Genomic DNA, 20,381 nt, shown 5'->3' with positions numbered 1-20,381 from the left:
AATCCATCAGTCCGAGGAGCAACGGTCATGTCATCACTGACCTCCTGTCACCAAGGAGGCTGGGTCATGCTGGGCACTGGGGGAGGCCTCTGTCTGGGAAGCCTGGGTATCTGCTACGTGCACTTTACCCAGACCCAGCCCTGCAGAGGGCAGTGACTGCTGGGCCAGAAGCCTGGACTCCAGGGGCCCTACATTTCAGACTGAGTCCACTGCCCCTGGCCTCTGGCACCTGCAAAACAAACAAAATCCTTGGGACCTTCCTTCTTCCCTCTTCCTGCCCTGTCTTGTCCCCCACACGCTTCCTCAGCCCCCACCTCCCCATTCTTAGTCTTCCACCTGAGGTTTTGGAGGAGTGTGGGGTCTGCTGCAGCCCCCTCACTATGGACATTACTCAGCCTCTCCTCCATTCTGTGGAAGGGGACAGAGGGAGCCATTTTAAACAGGACACTAAAGTTGAAGTCAGAAAAAAGACATGTTGCCCTTGGGCTTCTGTGAGTCTTTCCTGTCTGTAAAGGCAACCCCTTGGGACTCCCTGAGGGTCACAAGGGGCTGGTGGGATGAGCCTCAGATGGCAGCCAGGGCCCCAGAGGTACTTGGGCATAAGATGGTGTTGCCTAGCTTGAATGATCCCTTTGTCCCACCTCTCTTGCCTCCCTGGGACATTCTCAGAAGCCACTTCTCTCCTCTTGCTTCATGCAAGAGTTGCTGAGTGACCTGTATCAGCCAGCTGTTGCTGCATAACAAAACCACTCCAAAACTCAGTAGCTTAAAAAAACTAATTCTGTGAATTGGCAAATTAGGTTGAACTCAGCTGGTGGCTTGATTGGTCTCAGCAAGGCTCATTTATGTGTTTGCGGTCAACTGCTGGTCAGCTGGGCAGTTCTGCTTCTGGGATTGGCTGGCTCCTGGCTAGGGTGATGAGGATTTAGGGGGTGTGTGTCTCTCATTTTCCAGCAGGCTAGCCCAGGCTTGTTCACATGACAGCTGGTGAGAGTCCTGAAAGCAGGACCAGGATTAGGGTGAGGTGAGTGAGGCACTTAGCTTGGGCACAAAAAAAGGTAATCAAGATAAGTAATATTTTAATGCAATTTTTTAAAAGATCAGAATTAATGCAAAAAATCCACAGTGAACAAAATATCAAAATTTTAACTGTAGACCAGATCAGTAACCATGCCATGCCAAGCCATGTTGGAACCGCACCCTATGAGCCCTGCAAGGAACTCAGTGGAAGTTTGCGAGGCCTCTTGAAGATCCCAGGACTGGCACGTTTTATTTCCATAACACTCTGTTGGCCCAAGCAAGTCACAGGGGCAGCCCAGTTTTCAGGGATTGGGAGAAAAACTCTACCTTTTGATGGGAAGAGCAGTAGAATCAAATTTCAGGGAGTGTGAAGAAGTGGGGAATTTTTGCAGTCACCCACTCCTTCCTTTGGAGCAGAGAAGAGGCAGCCCAGACTCAGGCTTGCGTTCACTCCACCAGCCCAAGAGGTTGAATGAGACTCTTTTCTAAAGCTCCCTTCTGTCCTAATTGTACCTCTGAGACTTTGATTTATAGGATGACTGAGTGATGCCATGAAGAGGTTAATGCCACTGAAAGAAGTCTTTTTTTTTTTTTTTAAAGATTTTATTTATTCATTTTTTTCCCCCCAAAGCCCCAGTAGATAGTTGTATGTCATAGGTTCGCCTCCTTCTAGTTGCTATACGTGGGACTCGGCCTCGGGTTGGACGGAGAAGTGGTGCCTTGGGGCGTGCCCGGGATCCGAACCCGGGCCGCCAGCATCAGAGCGCGCGCACTTAACCACTAAGCCACGGAGCCGGCCCAGAAGTCTTTATTACTTACAATTCCTGAGAGAAGGGGGCACGCCATGCCATGCAGGACCAATGGGGATGCACCAGGTTTGGTGAGGTGGCAGAAGCAGGAGCGAGGGGAGAGCCTATATTGGGGTTTCCATGGGAAAGGAAAGCAGGGCAGGCTAAACAGCTCAGGATTAGCTAATTTGAATAATTCTGTCTGGCTCTGGGGTATAGGGGTGGTCTCTAGTTGTCTGGTACCTGGCCCTGGGGTGATTTAGGGTAGGGGAAATACTGGCTTGGTGCCTCAGAGTTAGAAAAAAGGAGGTGGTTCGGGGTATGGACTCAGGAGTGGTTGGTTTGCATATGAAAGGCATGTTCACAGGCAGTTTTTATTATCTCTAGGAATTAGCTAGCCCTGGGAGGGTCAGTCTCTCCCCCAGCCAGCAAGCCCTCCCACCTCCCACCAAGATGTCAAAGCATCATAAAATGCAGAAAATAAAGAACCTGATTAATATACCTCCCCACACTCTCACTCTTCAGGAGGGGGTGTCTGGGCCCCATGGTACTCCAGCTACAAAGGACCCTAAAGGGCGCCAATCTCTGCCCTCTGCCAATCTCTGACCCAGCTTGGGTCACGTGTCCATCCATGACTATTACCTAAGACTGCCCAGTGGAGAGCTCTGGGAAGGGCCAGATGGGAAGGAAGGAGGGCAGTGGGAGGGGAAATCTCAGTCTGGGGAGAGGAGCATCTGGGGCCTGGGATCACCTGGCTTGTGGTGGAGAACTCAAGAAAACAGACAGGAGAACAGAGCTGGCATAAGGTCAACCTTGGAAGCACTAGGAGAGCAGAAGGTGAATGGAGGACAGGAGGGGAGAGGGCTCAGCCACAATAACTGAGAGCTGAGCAAGGGGGTTCTGACGGGCAGTAATCATCGGGCCAGCGCAATGAGCAAGCCCCACGAGCTATGACTTCTTAGGCCACCCAACCTCCAGTTGCTCAGGGTTGCCCCTGGGGTGGACTCTCCTTGCTCTGACACTAGTGTGCAGTCATCTATTGGCCCTTCTTCCCTTCTGTCCTCTTGGAGGCCCTCTGTGCTATAGAATGGAGGTGTTCACACCTCCAAGTGGTTCTGACCGCCCAAAAAGACAGATGGGAGAGAGCACACTTGCCCTGTGTAGTCAGAGCTTGAGCTTGATCTTGAGTTTCCTTCCTTCGTGTACTTTCTCCTTCCATGTGTCAGTTTACAGGTGGGTTTTGTAGAATTAAACATAGCCGACTGCAAAGGCAGGATGGTTTGCATTTTGCTTCAGTGGCCATGGCTGTCAGCATTGTGGCCTCCCAATTCATGAAACAAATTAGGAAATCAACCACAGATAGATGTAGTACCATACCCAGGGGCAGCCAAGCTGATTGTGGCTCTTAGAATATATGTTGAATGTCTGAATTTTAAAGGTCAGTAGGGACAACAAAAATCATGTAGGGAAAGAACTCAGATTTCAGAACCCTCTTTTGGTACTTAAGAGGGTCTTCTGATTTCAAGTGACAGAAATCCAACTCAAAGAAGCTGTAATAAAAAAAGAAGTTTAGGGGCTGGCCCCGTGGAGTAGAGGTTAAGTGCATGCGCTCTGCTGCTGGTGGCCCGGGTTCAGATCCCGGGCACACACTGACGCACAGCTTGTCAGGCCATGCTGTGGCAGTGTCCCATGTAAAGTGGAGGAAGATGGGCACAGATGTTAGCCCAGGGCCAGTCTTCCTCCGCAAAAAAACAAAGGGGGTGGGGGGAGGATTGGCATGGATGTTAGCTCAGGGCTGATGTTCCTCACACACACACAAAAAAGTTTATGGGCTCTCGTGACTGGGGCATCACTGGGTCCTGCATTCTTTCCCTCTTCCTCTTAGCTGTACTTTCCTCTTGGATGGCTTCTCACTCAGGCAAGTTCCACCAAAGATACTCCTGATAGCTTCAGGTTCATCTTCCTCCAGAATAGTTCATCCAGTGCAAATAGTGCACCTTTTACAGTCCCGGAATTAACCGTGGTTAGTCCAGCTTGGGTCACGTGTCCATGCATGAGCCAATCACTATAGGCTGAGAGATACTGGGCTTTCATTAGCCAGGCCTGAGTCATCACGCTGGCTTACGTTGAGTCCCAGGGTGGGGTCAACCCAGCAGAGCCACAAGGTCTGAGACTGAGAAGGGGTGGTTTCCACAAAGAAATATATTTTCTTACTAGAAGAGAGAATGCTGGAAAGACAAAAGTGGATGTCTTCTATGTGAAGTATTTGCTCTTGGGGCCGCCTTTGTTTTTTTGTTTTTGTTTATTGCAGTAACTGGTTTATAACATTGTATAAATGTCAGGTGTACATCATTGTACTTCTATTTCTGCATGGATTACATTATGTTCTCATGTTCACCACCCAAATACTAATTACAATCCATCACCACACACGTGTGCCTAATTATCCCTTTTGCCCTCCTCCCTCTCCTCTTCTCCTCTGGTAACCACAAATCCAATCTCTGTCTCCATGTGTTTGTTGTTGTTTTTATCTTCTACTTAATGAGTGAGATCATATGGTATTTGATCTTCTCCCTCTGACTTATTTCACTTTGCATAATACCCTCAATGTCCATCCATGTTGTCACAAATGGCTGGATTTCATTGTTTCTTATGGCTGAGTAGTATTCCATTGTGTATATATACCACAGCTTCTTTATCCATTCGTCCCTTGATGAGCACTTAGGTTGCTTCCAAGTCTTGGCTATTGTGAATAACGCTGCAATGAACACAGGGGTGCGTGTATCTTTACGCATTGGTGTTTTCATGTTCTTTGGATAAATACCAGCAGTGGAATAGCTGGATCGTATGGTAGTTCTATACTTAATTTTTTGAGGAATCTCCATACTGTTTTCCATAGTGGCTGCACCAGTTTGCACTCCCACCAGCAGTGTATGAGAGTTCCCTTCTCTCCACATCCTCTCCAACACTTGTTGTTTCCTGTCTTGTTAATTATAGCCATTCTGACGGGCGTGAGGTGATATCTCATTTTAGTTTTTTTTTTTTTTTGTGAGGAGATCAGCCCTGTGCTAACATCCGCCAATCCTCCTCTTTTTTTTTTTTTTGCTGAGGAAGACGGCCCTGGGCTAACATCTGTGCCCATCTTCCTCCACTTTATATGGGACGCCGCCACAGTATGGCTTGCCAAGCAGTGCGTCGGTGCGCGCCCGGGATCCAAACCAGCGAACCCCGGGCCGCCGCAGCGGAGCGCGCGCACTTAACCGCTTGCGCCACCGGGCCGGCCCCCCTCATTTTAGTTTTGATTTGTACTTCCCTGATAGTTAATGATGTTGAACATCTTTTCATGTGCCTGTTGGCCATCTGTATATCTTCTTTGGAGAAATGTCTGTTCAGGTCTCTTGCCCATTTTTTAATTGGGTTGTTAGTTTTTTTGTTGTTGAGATGCATGTGTTCTTTATATATTTTGGAGATTAAGCCCTTATCAAATGTATGGTTTGCAAATATCTTCTCCCAATTGTTAGGTTGTCTTTTCGTTTTGTTGATGGTTTCCTTTGCTGTGCAGAAGCTTTTTAGTTTGATGTAGTCCCATTTGTTTATTTTTTCTATTGTTTCTCTTGCCCAGTAAGACATGGTGCTTGAAAATATGTTGCTAAACCCGATGTCGAAGAGCGTACTGCCTATGTTTTCTTCTAGAATTTTCATGGTTTCAGGTCTTACATTCAAGTCTTTAATCCATTTTGAGTTAATTTTTGTGTATGGTGTAAGGTAATGGTCTACTTTCATTTTTTTGCATGTGGCTGTCCAGTTTTCCCAAGACCATTTGTTGAAGAGACTTTCCTTTCTCCGTTGTATGTTCTTGTGGGGCTGCCCTTCTAGTCTAGCTCTGGAAGTCTTCCCAAGAGACTTCCTGGAAGTCTCACTGCTATAATCCTCCATCCTCTCCAGGAACTTGCAGAATCTTAGTCCATTCACTCAATAGGGGCCTGGGCCTGCCTGAGACACAGAGAGGCAGAGGTGTCCCCAAGCCAGCAGTTCTGTCAGTGTCAGCTTGCTTTGTAAAAATGTATTTATACCAAACATTATCTGTATGTTTTATAAAATGATAATAGTAATGGCTAATTCATGGTGTCAGAAAAGGACTGGACAAAATATTAGACAATAGCATCTGAGCCCAGAAGGGGTAACTTTGGTTGAAATGTTCTATGTCCTTTTATAGTTCAAGAAGAGAGTTAAGATACAGGTGGTTAATTTAGTGCTTTAATTAAGTAGCATTTCAAAGGGAAACAAAAAGATTGAAATAGAGGATATAACTTTAACTTTTAAACCAGTTCAACAGGAAAAAGTGGAATAGAAAAACTCAAAGAGAAAAAAATAATAAAAATAGGATAAAAATGTGACAAATAGAAAACACAAATATAATAGAAACAAGTCCAAAGATGTCAATAATATAATAATTGTGAATGGATTTAACATGCCAGTTAAAAGAGAGATTGTCAGATTTGAAATAAAAGAGATACATCTAAAACTTAAATTCAAAGCAAGGCGGAAAGAAATAGGATAGGGTAAGCTATAATACACAAATACAAAATAAAACTGGAATGCTTATTTTTTTGTGTGTGTGAGGAAGACCGGCCCTGAGCTAACATCTATTGCCAATCCTCCTCCTTTTTTTTTCCCTTTTTCTCCCCAAAGCCCCAGTAGATAGTTGTATGTCATAGTTGCACATCCTTCTACTTGCTGTATGTGGGATGCTGCCTCAGCATGGCTGGACAAGCAGTGCATTGGTGCGCGCCCGGGATCCAAACTCAGGCCGCCAGTAGCGGAGCGCACGCACTTAACCGCTAAGCCATGGGGCAGGCCCTGGAATGCTTATTTTAACATCAGACAAAATATACTTTAAGACATTACTAGGAGCAGAGAGGGATCATTACATAATAAGATATGAAAAGTTTAACAATTATAAACATGAATGTGCCAAACAGAATAGCCTAAAATTTTTTACTGGAATAAATTGACCGATTCACCATCATAGTGGTAACTGCAACAGACCTCTCTCAATTACTATTTTTATTTATTTATTTTATTTTATTTTTGTTGAAGAAGATCAGCCCTGAGCTAACATCTGATGCTGATCCTCCTCTTTTTTGCTGATTGGAAGATTGGCCCTGACCTAACATCTGTGCCCGTCTTCCTCTACTTTATATGGGATGCCACCACAGCATTGCGTGACAAGCAGTGTGTCGGTGTGCCCCAGGGATCCAAACCCGCGAACTCCGGGCTGCTGAAGCAGAGTGTGCGCAAAACCGCTTGCACCACCAGGCTGGCTCCATTATTTATTATTTATTTATTTATTTATTTGTGAGGAAGATCAGCCCTGAGCTAACATCCGATGCCGATCCTCCTCTTTTTTTGCCGAGGAAGGTTGGCCCTGAGCTAACATCTGTGCCCATCTTCCTCTACTTTATATGGGATGCCGCCACAGCATGGCGTGACAAGCGGTGTGTCGGTGCGTGCCCGGGATCCGAACCCATGATCCCCAGGCCACCAAAGCGGAGTGCACACACTTAACGGCTTGAGCCACTGGGCACGCCCCGCTCTCAATTTTTGGTTGGTAAAGCAGTCTCAAAAAATTAGTAAAGATGTGGGAGACTTGGACGTAACAATTAAAAACCTTGAGATAAAGGACTTGGACAGAGTTTCTACAATTGACGGAGAATATGCATTCCTCATATGCACAAGTATCACACCATTAAAGCAAGTCTCAGCACATTTTAAAGAATTAGTATCATTCAGACCACATTGTCTAATGACAAAGCAATTAAGAGTCAATAAAATGATTAATTTAAAAATCCCTATATGCTTGGAACTTTAATAACACACTTCTAAACAGCTCATGGGTCAAAGAAGAAATCATGTTGGATGTTTTAAAATACAACTGCATGATAAAAATTGAACAATCAAAAGTTGTATATGCCATGAAAGTGGTACTTTGAGGGAAATTTATAGACATACATCTTTTTTATTCAAAGGAAAGCTGAAAGTTAATGGGATAAGAGTCCAAGCTAAGAAGTTAGAAGCCTAGAACCAGGTAGTTTCACTGGTGAATTCTACCAAACATATAAAGAAGAATTAACACCAATCCTTCTCAAACTCTTCCAAAAAATTGAAGAGGAGGGAACACTCCCAAACTCATTTTATGAGGCCAGCATTGCTCTGATACCAAAGCCAGATAAGGACAATACAAGAAAATAAAATGACAGGCCAATATCCCTGCTGAATACAGGTGCAAAAATTCTCAACAAAATATTAGCAAACTGAATTCAACAGCACATTAAAACGATCATACACCATGATCAAGTGGGATTTATCCCTGGGATGCAAGGATGGTTCAACATATGTAAATCAATAAATGTGATACACCACATTAATAGAATGAAAGATAAAAAATCATATGCTCATCTCAAAAGATGCAGAAAAACATTTGACAAAATACAACATCCTTTCATGATAAAAACACTCAACAAATTGAGTATAGAAGGAATATACCTCAACATAATAGAGGCCATATATGACAAGCCCACAGCTAACATCATACCCAACGGTGAAAGGTTGAAATCTTGTCTTCTAAGATCAGGAACGAGACAAGGGTGCTCACTCCAACCACTCCTATTAAACACAGCACTGAAGGTCATAGCTAGAACAATCAGCCAAGAAAAAGAAATAAAAGGCATCCAAATCAGAAAGGGAGAAGTAAAATTGTCTTTATTTGCAGATGATATGATCTTATATATAGAAAATCCTAAAGACTCCACCAAAAAATTGTTAGAACTAATCAATGAATTCAGTAAATTTGCAGGATACAAAATCAACATACAGAAATCAGTTGTGTTTCTATCCACTAACAACAAAATATCTTTAAAAGAAATAAAACAATCTCATTCACAATAGCATCAAAAACAATAAAACAGGAATAAATTTAAGCAAGGAGGTGAAAGATCTGTACACTGAAAATTACAAGACTTTGATGAAAGAAATTGAAGAAGACACAAACAAATGGAAAATATACCATGTTCATGGATTGGAAGAATTGATATTGTTAAGATGTCCATACTACCCAAAGCCATCTATAGATTCAATGCAATCCCTATTAAGATTCTAATGGCATTTTTCACAAAAAATAGAAAATCCTAAAATTTGTGTGGAACCTCAAAAGACCCCAAGTAGCCAAAGCAATCCCGAATGAAGGGTCTAAGGGAAAAGCTAATATTTTTGCAACTTTTCTGCAAGTCTAAAATCAGTTAATAAAAAATGAAAAATAGGGCCAGCCTGAGAGCTAGTGGTTAAGTTCAGGGTGTTCCACTTCTGCAGCTGGTTCAGTTCCTAGGCACGGCCCTACACCACTCGGTGGCAGCCATGTTGTGGCAGCGACCCACATACAAAATAGAGGAAGACTGGCACAGATGTTAGCTCAGGGCGAATCTTCCTCAGGAAAAAAAAATTAAATTATAAAAGAAGGTAAAGAACAATGTTGTTTCCAAAGGTTAATGGTTTAGCATAGGAGAGACAAGGTTTCCTTGGGTTGTTGTGTGGGTGTTGCTTTGTGCGGATAGGAAAGAGTGTGTTGGGGTCCATCTAGACACACTCAGGTGCTGGATTCAGTGGCTCCCAGATCTAACTGGAGGTGCAGCCTGAGGTGGAGACTGAGTGGGGGCGGGGAGTCATGCAAAGCCTCCTCCCAGCATGAGTGCTCCTGTTAGCGCAGACACCTGGGTTTCCAAGGAGCTCCAGCCCAGGCAGTGCTGGGAACGAGGCACCTGTCAGATGAGGGTTCTGCCTCCGTCCTGTCCTCTGTTTGCTGCCCAGCATGGCCTGCTGCTTGGGGCCTGTGCTGCTGCTGCTGCTGCTACTGCTTCTGGGTGAGTGGCTACCTCCTCCCCCTGGCCTCCCTGTCCCCATTCTCAGGGACAGGGTGGGAGGGCAAGAGGGTGACTCCAGGAAAAGCTGGAGTGTAAAAAGGGGCATGGGCGAGAGACCTGTGGGGGGTGGGGTGCAGGGACACCTGGCACTATGCTCCAGCAGCTGTGCACCTCGCCTCCCGCCTTCATGGGGGCGCCCCCCTCCCAAGTCCCGCCTTGGTACTCCTGCCCCAGAAACTTTCCTTTTCCTACTGCTGCCCCTCTCCCACCTCTCTTACCCTCCCCCCAGCCCCAGCCCCCTGCCTTCAGTCTTGGAGCTTCACACTGATTCCTTCCTCTGCATCTTCAGAGTCTGCCGTGCCATGCACCTGCTGTCCCACCTACTCGGGACTGCCCCTTCCTCACCTGGGGCATTGCCGAGGGAGGGGTCACTTTAGCAGGTGGGGTGGGGTGGGGAAAATGGAATCGGGCAAAAGTTTAAGGCAGAGGAGATCTTGCAGCTGAGATGTGCTGTTTTGAGAGTGGAGATGAGGTAAGGCAGCTCCTGGCAGACGGAGACAGGTAAGCAAAGGGCAGAGCTGGACCAACACCCATGGTGACAGTAGGTGCTGTTGTGTGTGGCTGTGGCCTGGGGATGTGACGTACTTGGCTGGGAGAGAAGGGGGAAGATTGCCTGCTGCTCTGCTAGAGGGGAGGAGAAGAGAGAGGAAGGGAGGGCTCGCCCCTCTCCTGTCTACCCCCTCCACTCACATACCCATTCCAAGTCCTTAGTGTCTGTTCGTCCTCCCTGCAGAGCAGAGGGCGCTGAAGCCACAGCAAGAATCACCAAGGCCCCCGAAAGAGGTGGCCAGTGCCAGGGAGCAGCACTGCTTCCAGCCTGAGGCGGGCGACACCCCCCTCCACACACACAGCAAGATGGGTGCAGGGCCAGGCTGGGAAACTTCCCTCAGACTGCGGTGCTTCCGGGGGGCTGGGAGCAAAGGGGTGGGGTAGCCTGGTTTGGGCGACCTACCTAGGTCCTAGGAAGGGGCTGCCAAGTCTTGATCCCCGGAGACCCTGGCTTGGCTGGATTTAGACGTGGCCTGTGGCATGTCTTGACAGAGCTCGCCCTCTGCCCAACTGACCCCTGGTGTGTGACTCTGCTGTGCTAGGCAAGCTCTCTGCCCCCAGCGGAGTGCCACCTATCATGGACCCTTGGTCCCTGTGGCTCAGGATAGAGGCCTGTGGCCTGCCATCAGGGACTTCTCTCGAATCCACACCCTGCCAGCCCAGGCCTAAACGGGCCCTCCAGTGCCCAGAGCCCTTGTGAGAAGTCAGTCCCTCTTTCATCCGGCTGGTGGAGGGTGGGGGAGCCAGGAGCACGCGAGTCCAGATGGGGCAGCACGGGTTAGACGGGCGAGAGGGAGCATCAGAAGGGAATGGAGGGGGAAGATGCCGGCGGCAGGAGGCAGCAGGAGATGCAGGAGGTCAGGAGGCAGGGAGAACCAGAAACCTGGAGACACACTCAAAGCGTCTTCATGGGGGAGGAAAGAAGGGATAGGAAGAAAGCCCAGGCGTCCCAGCGTGCCAAAGAGAGGACGAGGAGCGGCCACTGTCCTCAACGCCATTTCTGATGTCTCCATTAGCCAGGTCCCCAAAAGTCTGTCTTGTTGTTTCCCGCGCCGGGGGGTGCGGTGTCCGTGAGAGAGGGAGGAATCCCGTGGACCCCTCTTTGGATAGGTATGGCCTGTCTGGGGTGGTGCCTGGGGAGGATGGGTCTCAGCTTCTGGGGGAGGCCAGGCCCAGCCTCGGTGCGCCCCATCCATCCCTGACGTGTTGCAAGAATCCCCAGAGCCCGCCGCCGCCCATCCCTGCGACAGAAGGCCAGTCAATCAGGCCTTCGGGTCACACTCTGCCTCCTCCGGTTTTGAGCGCCCCACATCTTCGGAGGGTGTGGCCGGGGGCGGGGGCGCAGCCCCACCAACCGCAGCCCGCCCGCTCCCCCAACAGGGTCGCCGAGCTCCGCCGGACGGAACCGATGCGTGGACGCAGCCGAGGCGTGCACGGCGGACGCGCGGTGCCAGTGGCTGCGCACGGAGTTCGTGGCTCGGTGTCTGGATCGGGCCGGGCCCGGGGGCTGCCCCCGCGCCCGCTGCCGCCGCGCTCTGCGCCGTTTCTTCGCCCGCGGGCCACCCGCGCTCACCCAAGCGCTGCTCTTCTGCCCGTGCGCGGGCCCCGCGTGCGCCGAGCGCCGGCGCCAGACCTTCGTGCCCGCCTGCGCCTTCTCCGGGCCCGGCCCCGCCCCGCCCTCCTGCCTCGTGCCCTTAGACGCCTGCGAGCACAGCCGGGTCTGCAGGTGCGGGAGGTGCGGGGTGGTGGGGAGGGCAGGACGGGGGGGGGCCGGGGGGGGGCGGGAGCGGGGCCTGCCGCCCACCGGCTCACCGCCCTCCCGCCCGCCCGCTGCGCAGGCCCCGCCTCCTGGCCTTCCAGGCCTCCTGCTCGCCCGCCCCCGGCGCCCCAGACGGCTGCTTGCCGGACCAGGCTCCCAGCTGTCTGCGCGCCTACGCAGGCCTCGTGGGTACGCACGGCCGGGATCCCGGCGCGGCCGCGGCCGCGGGCTCTCTCGGGGGTGCCTTCGCCCAGGTGGGCCGATTACTCCGCCCTCTGGGTCCGCGCAGGCACCGCCGTCACCCCCAACTACGTGGACAACGCGAGCGCGCGTGTGGCACCCTGGTGCGACTGCGGAGCCAGCGGAAACCGGCGTGAGGAGTGTGAAGCCTTCCGGGGGCTCTTTACGAGGAACCGGTGTCTGGGTGAGGGGCCCGGGCGGGGCGACGCGGGAGTCCAGTCCACGCTTACTGCCCCCTCCCAAGCCGCCTGGCTATGGAGCCCATTTTAGAGATGAGGAAACTGAGGCTGTTTGCGGCTGTCATGCAGGCCCACATCTCCCTCTGCTGTCGTTCTGCCCCTCGGGGAATCTGTGCCCAGCTGTCTCCAGAGACCAGGTCACAGACCAAAGTAGAAGCCCAGGGGTGTCTTGGCGGGTGCCCCTGCGGGCAGGTGGGAGGGCAGTTAAAACAAGTTTCCGAGGGCCTGGAATGGAACAAGGCGGGATTCCTGCTTCAGATGAGGCACTCCTGCCTCCCCCTACTGATAATTTTGCCTTTCGAGTCTGAATAGCTCGGTGGTTCGCTGCCCAGTGTGTGAGTTAGGGGGCCTGAGTTTGAAGCTCCACTATGCCACTTACTAGCTGCGAGTTAGTTAACTGCTCTAAGCCTTTTTGTGTTTATCTGTAAAATAGAGAAGATAATTGTCACCCTCCCCTGTGAGGATGGAAGGCTGTACAGTTTGTAAGGCACTCTTAGCACAGTTGTCCTCATCATTCTTTACCCTGTGCCTTGTGTCCCAGAAGCCCATCCTTGCAGACATCCTATCCTCCCGTCCCTGTGTGGTGAGGGCCCAGGCAGGATGCCAGGGGTCTCTCAGTTTTTCCCGGAGGAGCTGGGCCCTGAGCTAGGATTTCCCAAGCCTGCCTTGCACCCCTCTCTTCATAGATGGCGCTATACAGGCCTTTGACAGCTGGTGGCCCCCAATCCTGCAGGACCAGTTGGACTCCCTCCAGGACCCTGGACACAGCCTCCTACAGGTAGGTACAGGGAGGGGATGGTGAGCTGGCAGCCCCTGCAGGGCCTCGTTCCACCTTGCTATGCCAGGTGGGCCTCCATGGAGGCATGAATGGCCTGGGATGGGGGTGGAGGCAGAGAGCAGAGCCAGGCTTCTGCCTCAAGTCCACGCTCTGCTCCCACTCCCCAAGGTGTCCTCGGCAGACAGGCCCCTGGAGGGGAGCTCCCTGCTCTCCATGCTCCCTGTCCTGGCTCTCCAGCCCCTGCTGTGACTAGGACAGCAGACCTCGGACAACACAGCCAACTGTCCCACGCTGCCTGGAGTACTGGGCCATGTCTGTGGCCTACTGCTCCACTGAAAGGGGACTGCTCTCTCCCCGTTCCCCTTTGCAGGTCTGGACACCCTATGTACCTGTACCTTGGAGCAGGGGCTGTAGGCTGAGGGCCTGACTGCAAAGCCCAAGGTTTCCCTTTCAGAGGTTTCTTGGTTGTAGTTCCCTTTCTCCAGAGACCTTGGAACTGTTGGGGTCTCCCAGAGTGTAGGCATGGGCAGGGGTCATCTGTGTAGCTGAGGCCTCACCAGGGCCCTACATCAACTAGAGAAGGTCAGACACCATCCAAACTCCCAGAATTCTGGGAAATTTTATCAGCCCTCCAAGCAGATCATGCTCTAAGGAGTGCATCTGTACACTTGCAGGCAAAACTCCCCCTAATACTGCAGACTTTCGTGGCACCCTCCCAGTTCGGCACCACCCATCATGATAGCCACCTCCGCCCCATGATTAACGTTGGCAGAATGCTTCCTGTCCAGGATATGCTGCTTGGTGGGCACCACCAGGAGTGAGAATCCAGTCCCCTACATTGCACTGGCCACATGGCTGTCTTCCCCATGGTTTCACGCAGCACTAGGAATGGCATCGACAGCTCAATAAATCCACATGCACTGAGACTGACCTTGTTTTCATGTGATCTATGTTTTGGGAGCCTGGAGACCAGGGATGGCCACAGGGTGTGCCTCTGCTGGCCTGTGTGACCTCAGATGACCTCAGGACCTCGCTGGGCTCCGTCTCCTCACCTACAGATGCCAAACTGAAACAACTATCAGGTCTTAGTGGCAGGGATTTTGGTTGCTTTTGTCTATTCTTGCTTTCCCTGCTAGTACTCAGATAAACTACATTTCCCAGCCTCCCTTGCAGCTACAGGGTGTGGTCATGTGACACAGTCCTGGCCAATGAGTAGGATTCACAGATGAGGCTTCTAGGAGAGCTCTTTTTTTTTTTTTTTTTTTGTGAGGAAGATCAGCCCTGAGCTAACATCCATGCCAATCCTCCTCTTTTTGCTGAAGAAGACTGGCCCTGAGCTAACATCTATTGCCAATCCTCCTCCCTTTTTTTTTTTTTTTCCTCTTTTTCTCCCCAAAGCCCCAGTAGATAGTTGTATGTTATAGTTGCACATCCTTCTAGTAGCTGTATGTGGGACGCCGCCTCAGCATGGCCGGACAAGCAGTGCATTGGTGCGCGCCCAGGATCTGAACCCAGGCCTCCAGTAGTGGGGCTGGCGCACTTAACCGCTAAGCCACAGGGCCCACCCCAGGAGAGCTCTTTAAACAGGAACAGACTTGTTGACCGGTCCTTTCAGCTTTTAGCCTCAACTCTCCCCAGTTTTTGCCTGGAACTTGGTGGCAATGCCTGGGGGTATGGGCACCATCTTGAAAATGGAGCCACACAACATTGTCGAGCCACTGCACCGGCCTCCATCTGCCTCGTTCTGGACTCTTCATTATGTGAGAAAAATGATTACGTCTAACTTGTTTAAACCAGTTTCTCCCCAGGTTGCTGTTATTTGCAGCCAAACATAGGCCCTGATTGATACACTCCCACCTCTGGGGTGCCTGGGAGCCCCAGGATCACCCTGGGTACTCACTTAGGGGAGCCACACCTCAATGCTCACAGAGCCCGGCCCCGACAGACACTTGAAAGAAGGGGTGATGGTGGGTTTGTTTTTTATTCCTGCATATTCTAACTGCTTCTATCCATGTGGAGAGTTGAATTCTTTCCTGGAGTTGAGGAAATTTATCGTAAAGGTTTTTACAAACACTCCATGTATGCGTGTGGCCGGTGTGGACCCAGCGAATGCTGAGGGCATTGCGTTAAACTGCAGTTCTGCAGAGGAACTTGAAGAGGAGAAGGCAGAACAATGGCCAGGTACTAAGCCTTCTGCCCGCCTCCTTCTTCCTCAAAAGCTTGGAGACTTCCGATGAGTGAAGGGCCACCATGTCTCCAGGCAGCTCCTTCTCAAATCTAGTTGAGGTTTGGCAGGGGCCATGAAACAGGCAAGTGGAGGCTGTTGGTGCCTTGCTCAGAGACCTTTCTGGGCCGGTGCAACCCATCCCCAAGCTGCCAGGAATGTTGACTGCTCCCAGCTCTCAGCTGTCCCTTCCTCTAGAAGAAATGCCTGTAAGGTTACACTCTGCTCCCTGAGGCAGACTGCAGTCAATGACTGAGGCAGGGGTACAAAGGCCTGGTCTGCTTGCCTAAGCGGGGGACAATTCTGTGTGCCATTCATGCTCCAGAGCTCCCCCTAGATCCCAGCTGAGACCACATCCTAGTTCAGCTCCTTCCCCTGCCCCCTCCTAGCTCCCTCACTCAGAGGTTCCTCTGAGTCCACTCTCTCCATTATATCATGGCCTGAGAATCCCTGTCTTGGGCTCAGCTTCTGCAGAACCTAACCTAAGACACAGGGGTTAGGTACAGACCACACCAAAGCTCAGGCCTGGGGCTGTCCTGACCAGAAAAAGAGCCACCAGCTCTGAGACTGTGTACGTAGCAACTCATACCAAACCCACAGACACTGCCTGTGGCAGATGTCAGCCAGCCTCCCAGCTTCAGCCAGTACTCTCCTGATCGGAGCCAAACACAAATCAAACTGGCTTGAGCATGTGTCTGAGCAGTTCAGGTTTCAGGCACAGCTTTTCTCCAGGAGTTCGAATGATGTTGCCCCTGCTGGTCTGTGCATGGCTTCCCTCTGCAGCCACGCAGGCTCTTACCACGGGGTAGGTAGGAATGTCACCAGCAGCCTCTATGATCTCTCCAGAGATCTGCAATCTCTCCTTTTAGCAATCTCAGCAGAAAAAGGCACCTCTCTTTCCCAGCATTCATGGAATGTCCCTGGCAGGACCCTGGTGGGCCCAGCATGGGTTATAAGCCTCTTCCAGTGACCTAGGGAGTGACATCAGTCTACCAGGATCACATGGAATTGGAGGGACAGTTTTCCAATGGAAAAAAAGAAGGTGTTGGACAGAGTGAAGCTCAGAGTCCAACCTGTTCTCACTTCCTAAGAAGGTATATTCTCAATATGCACCTACACCTGCATGGGAATGGACACCTGTAAGTGGGCTGGGGAGGGATGGTGTGTGTGTTGGGGGTGGGGCAGGGAAGTGAATGCATCGCCTTGCCCTGCTCACCATGATTGCCTGGTGGCTCAAACGCAGAATTAAATGTCTGCTAAATGATTTGCCTTGTGTGAGAGTGTGTTAAACTCGACTACTCATTTTTTGCTCAGATAGAGTAAAATACAGGCATATACCTTCCCAAAGATTGGGAAGATAAAAGTGAGCAGAACCTACTTGAAAATAGCGAAACTGTTCACTGGCAGCTGGCCGGCTTCCTGCAGCACTTCTCTGACTCAAGCAAGAGTTTACCTGATGGAGCCTCTTTGACATCAGACTGTGCAGGGGAAAATGAAAGGTCACAGGGCCCGTTTCCCGGCTCTCTTTTTTCCCAGAGTGCACATTTCTGTGTGGGAGGCCTGACGCCATCCTGGGCGTGGACCCAGCCAGCTCTAAGGAGAAAACTAAGAGGAGGGTGAGGCGTTGTGGCATGCAAAGGCCACCGTCTTGCCACCCCTGGGCCAGTCAACTTTCTGAGGGTTTTGTTGCTATAGTGGGCTGAATGGTGTCTCCAAAGATATGTCCACACCCTAATCCCTGGAACCTGCGAATGTGACCTTATATGGCAATAGATGTGATTAAGGATCTTGAGAGGAGGTGCTTATCCTGGATTATCCGAGTGGGCCCTAAATGCAGTCACATGCATCCTTATAAGAGAGAGACAGAGGGAGATGAGACACACACACAGAGGAGAGGGCCACGTGAAGACAGGTAGAGACTGGAGGGATGCAGCCACAAGCCAAGGAATGCCAACAGCTGCCAAAAGCTAGAAGAGGCCAGGAACAGTCTCCCCCAGAGCCTCTGGAGGGAGTGCAGCCCTGCCAACACCATGATTTCGGACTTCTGGCCTCCAGAACTGTGAGAACAAGTTTGTATTGTTTTAAGCCACCAAGGTTGAGTAATTTGTTACAGCAGCCCCAGGAAACTAATAGAGTTGTCTGAGTTTGGTGTTTGTCACTTCTGCCTAAAAAGGCCCTGGCCCATACAGGGTGTTAAGTCTGGCCAAATGCCTGAAGGCTGAGTCTAGCTGTGGCCCCCATGACCAGGAACGAGTCCTGCCTTGCTCATCCACATCTGAGTGTTGGCCTCCGCATCCTGCCAGGTAGCCTGCTTGCTGTCACTCTCATGCGTGCTCTGGGAGACTGCGGTCCTGGCCCTGGCCTCATCCCTGTGACTGGCTCTCTGTTAGCTGTTGTCAACACTGAGCCTCTAGCTGGCAGGTGGCTGAGGGTAGCCAGTGAGGCAGAAAGGCAGGTGCCGGAAGCATCGTGGATTTATTGGTGGAAAGTTCACGGCTCATGAATGCCTGCTCTGGCTTGGAGCCTGCTACCCAGGTGCAGGGTTGAGTGGAAGCCGTTCCCTGCCCACCTCCCTCCCCCCACCATCCCCAGTTGAGTCAGTCAGGGACAAACTCATGGCTCATTTTTACAGGAAGTGGACATTGGTGGGTGAAATTTCCAGAGGGGCAGGAGGACAGAGGCTATGCAGGGCTTCAGGAGAGTTCCACCTGCTGGACAGCAAAGTGCCAAACTGGCACTCATGTGAAAGGAGGCAGACATGGCCTTGCCTTGCTCGGCTGCAGGCCTAGGAAGGCCTGGGTTGAAGGATGTCTTGGGAAGCTGTTCTTGTAGGACATGGCACCCTACACCCAAAGGAGCCTCCATTCCAAGGCAGAAGATACAGAGGGGAAAATTAAGATGAGCACACACACAAGAAAATAAAATACAAACAAAACCTCAGAAACTGAGCCCTCAAGGGACCGAGATTAAGCAAATAAGGAGGAAAGGTCTACAGGGAGTGCAAATGGGCCCCAGCAACAAGAGCTGATCCCCAACTCCCTGTGCAGCACATTTCATACAGTCATCGGGATCACCTAGTCTAGTCCCTTCCTTGTGTTGGGGACACAGAATGGAAGAGAATTCTTGCCAGGCATGTGACACAGCTAGTAACACAGGGCTGCAGGGTGTGTGTCTTCAGATGCAACCCACACAGGGGTTGGGGTCTCAGATACCAGGAATGACACTGCCATTGGTGACAATTTTCTAAAACAATGACCAGCTCTTGGTAGTTTTGAAGAAAACAAAGTTCGGTCTTCCCTTGATTTACACAGTAATTGCATTTCTCGAAAACTTGTTTATAACAGGGTTGGGTTCTACACTAAAATAATTAATTAGAAACAGATTTTTTTCACTTACACAAATATCCAGCAAGACGTTGGAAAATCGGGTGGGACATGGGTCAACTCCTTGTTGGGTGGGAAGTCCTGCATGTCGCAGGATGACCACCTTTAGGCCCACCCACTAAATCACAGCAGTGCCTGCCCCTTCAATGCAATAATCAAGATCCCCCCACCTATTTCCAAGATGTCCCCTAGGGGGCAGTCCTATGCCGGTTGAGAACTATTGCCCTACATTACCCGGCCTGCCCCAGCTCCTACCACACTATTGAAGCCCATTTTGGTTCAGCCACCCTGGCTGACTGGTCACTGTTCAGACGCACTAGGCAGATTGCCACCTCTGGGCCTCCACACTTGCTGCTCTATTTGGAATGCTCTTCTCCCAGACATCCAAGTGCTAGCTCCCTCTTTCATTCAGCACTCTGCCCAGGTGTCACCTTAGAATGGCCTTCCAGAGCCCCACTATGTAAAGCAGCAGTTCCCTCAGCACTTTCTACCTCCAACCCTATTTTTACCTTTCTTCACAGAACTTATTCTTATCTGTTTCCCCCACTAGACTGTAGACTCCACAAAGACAGGGATTTTTGTCTGTTTTGTTCACTGTGAAATCCCTGGTCCTTACACAATACCTGGCCAACAGACAGTGGTGAAATGGGACAGGGCAGCCTCATAACTTGCCTGTACAGGAAGGAGTAGGATGGCAGACACACAGCAATCACTGGCCCACAGCAATTTTGAAATCCTGCTGGGTCCTGCCTTGGGGTGGGACAGTTCCTGACCAGGCCCCCATGTGCTCTCTGGGCCACATCTGAGGTGGCATTGGGTTGTGTGCTCTCCTCAGAGACAGCCTTCACAACCATCTCCTGCCTGAAGGTGGTTCTAATTAAGGGTTCCTCAACAGCTCACCGGGGTGTTTTCTGTGTGTGTGTGAGGAAGATCAGCCCTGAGCTAACATCCAATGCCAATCCTCCTCTTTTTGCTGAGGAAGACTGGCCCTGGGCTAACATCCGTGCCCATCTCCCTCTACTTTATATGGGACGCCCCTACAGCATGGCTTGACAAGTGGTGCGTCGGTGCGCACCCGGGATCCGAACCTGTGAACCCCCGGCCGCCGCAGCGGAGCGCGCGCACTTAACCGCTGCGCCACGGGGCAGGCCCCAGGTATTTGTTTTTGTTTTTTAAGGTCAGGCTAATGGTTTCTTTGGCAACATAATTCCCTCAAAAACTTACACTGGGTCAGTGTAGGTCCAGGATCAGTGACTGCATTCCTGGTTCTTTCCTGGACACTGTCCTCAAGTTTGCTTTGTTTCTTGCTTCCTTATCCACACGCCTAACCCTCAAGATGATGGCCTTGACGTTACCAGGCTCAAGCAGGAAGGCCACACCCTTCATCTGATTCTCACCAGGAAGCTGAGTCACTAAGTCTCCCCA

The 20,381-nt window shown here is 50.7% G+C and overlaps 1 protein-coding gene across 1 annotated transcript; it reads left to right on the top strand.

Moving 5' to 3' along the window:
- Nucleotides 1-9,596: 9,596 nt before the first annotated feature.
- On the top strand, nucleotides 9,597-14,439 carry GFRA4 (GDNF family receptor alpha 4). Its single transcript, XM_087445543.1, has 6 exons — nucleotides 9,597-9,724; nucleotides 11,714-12,059; nucleotides 12,172-12,281; nucleotides 12,382-12,516; nucleotides 13,258-13,349; nucleotides 13,518-14,439. Exons 1-6 carry the CDS (start codon nucleotides 9,673-9,675, stop codon nucleotides 13,596-13,598), a joined length of 816 nt encoding a protein of 271 aa, XP_087301669.1. The 5' UTR covers nucleotides 9,597-9,672; the 3' UTR covers nucleotides 13,599-14,439.
- The last annotated feature ends 5,942 nt before the right edge of the window (nucleotides 14,440-20,381 follow it).

This window comes from Ceratotherium simum, chromosome 21 (genome assembly GCF_057802395.1).
Source record: "Ceratotherium simum simum isolate JZ-2026a chromosome 21, ASM5780239v1, whole genome shotgun sequence".
Taxonomy (NCBI): Eukaryota; Metazoa; Chordata; class Mammalia; order Perissodactyla; family Rhinocerotidae; genus Ceratotherium; species Ceratotherium simum.
Note: the sequence above shows the minus strand (reverse complement) of the source record. Positions and strands in the feature narration are given on the sequence as shown.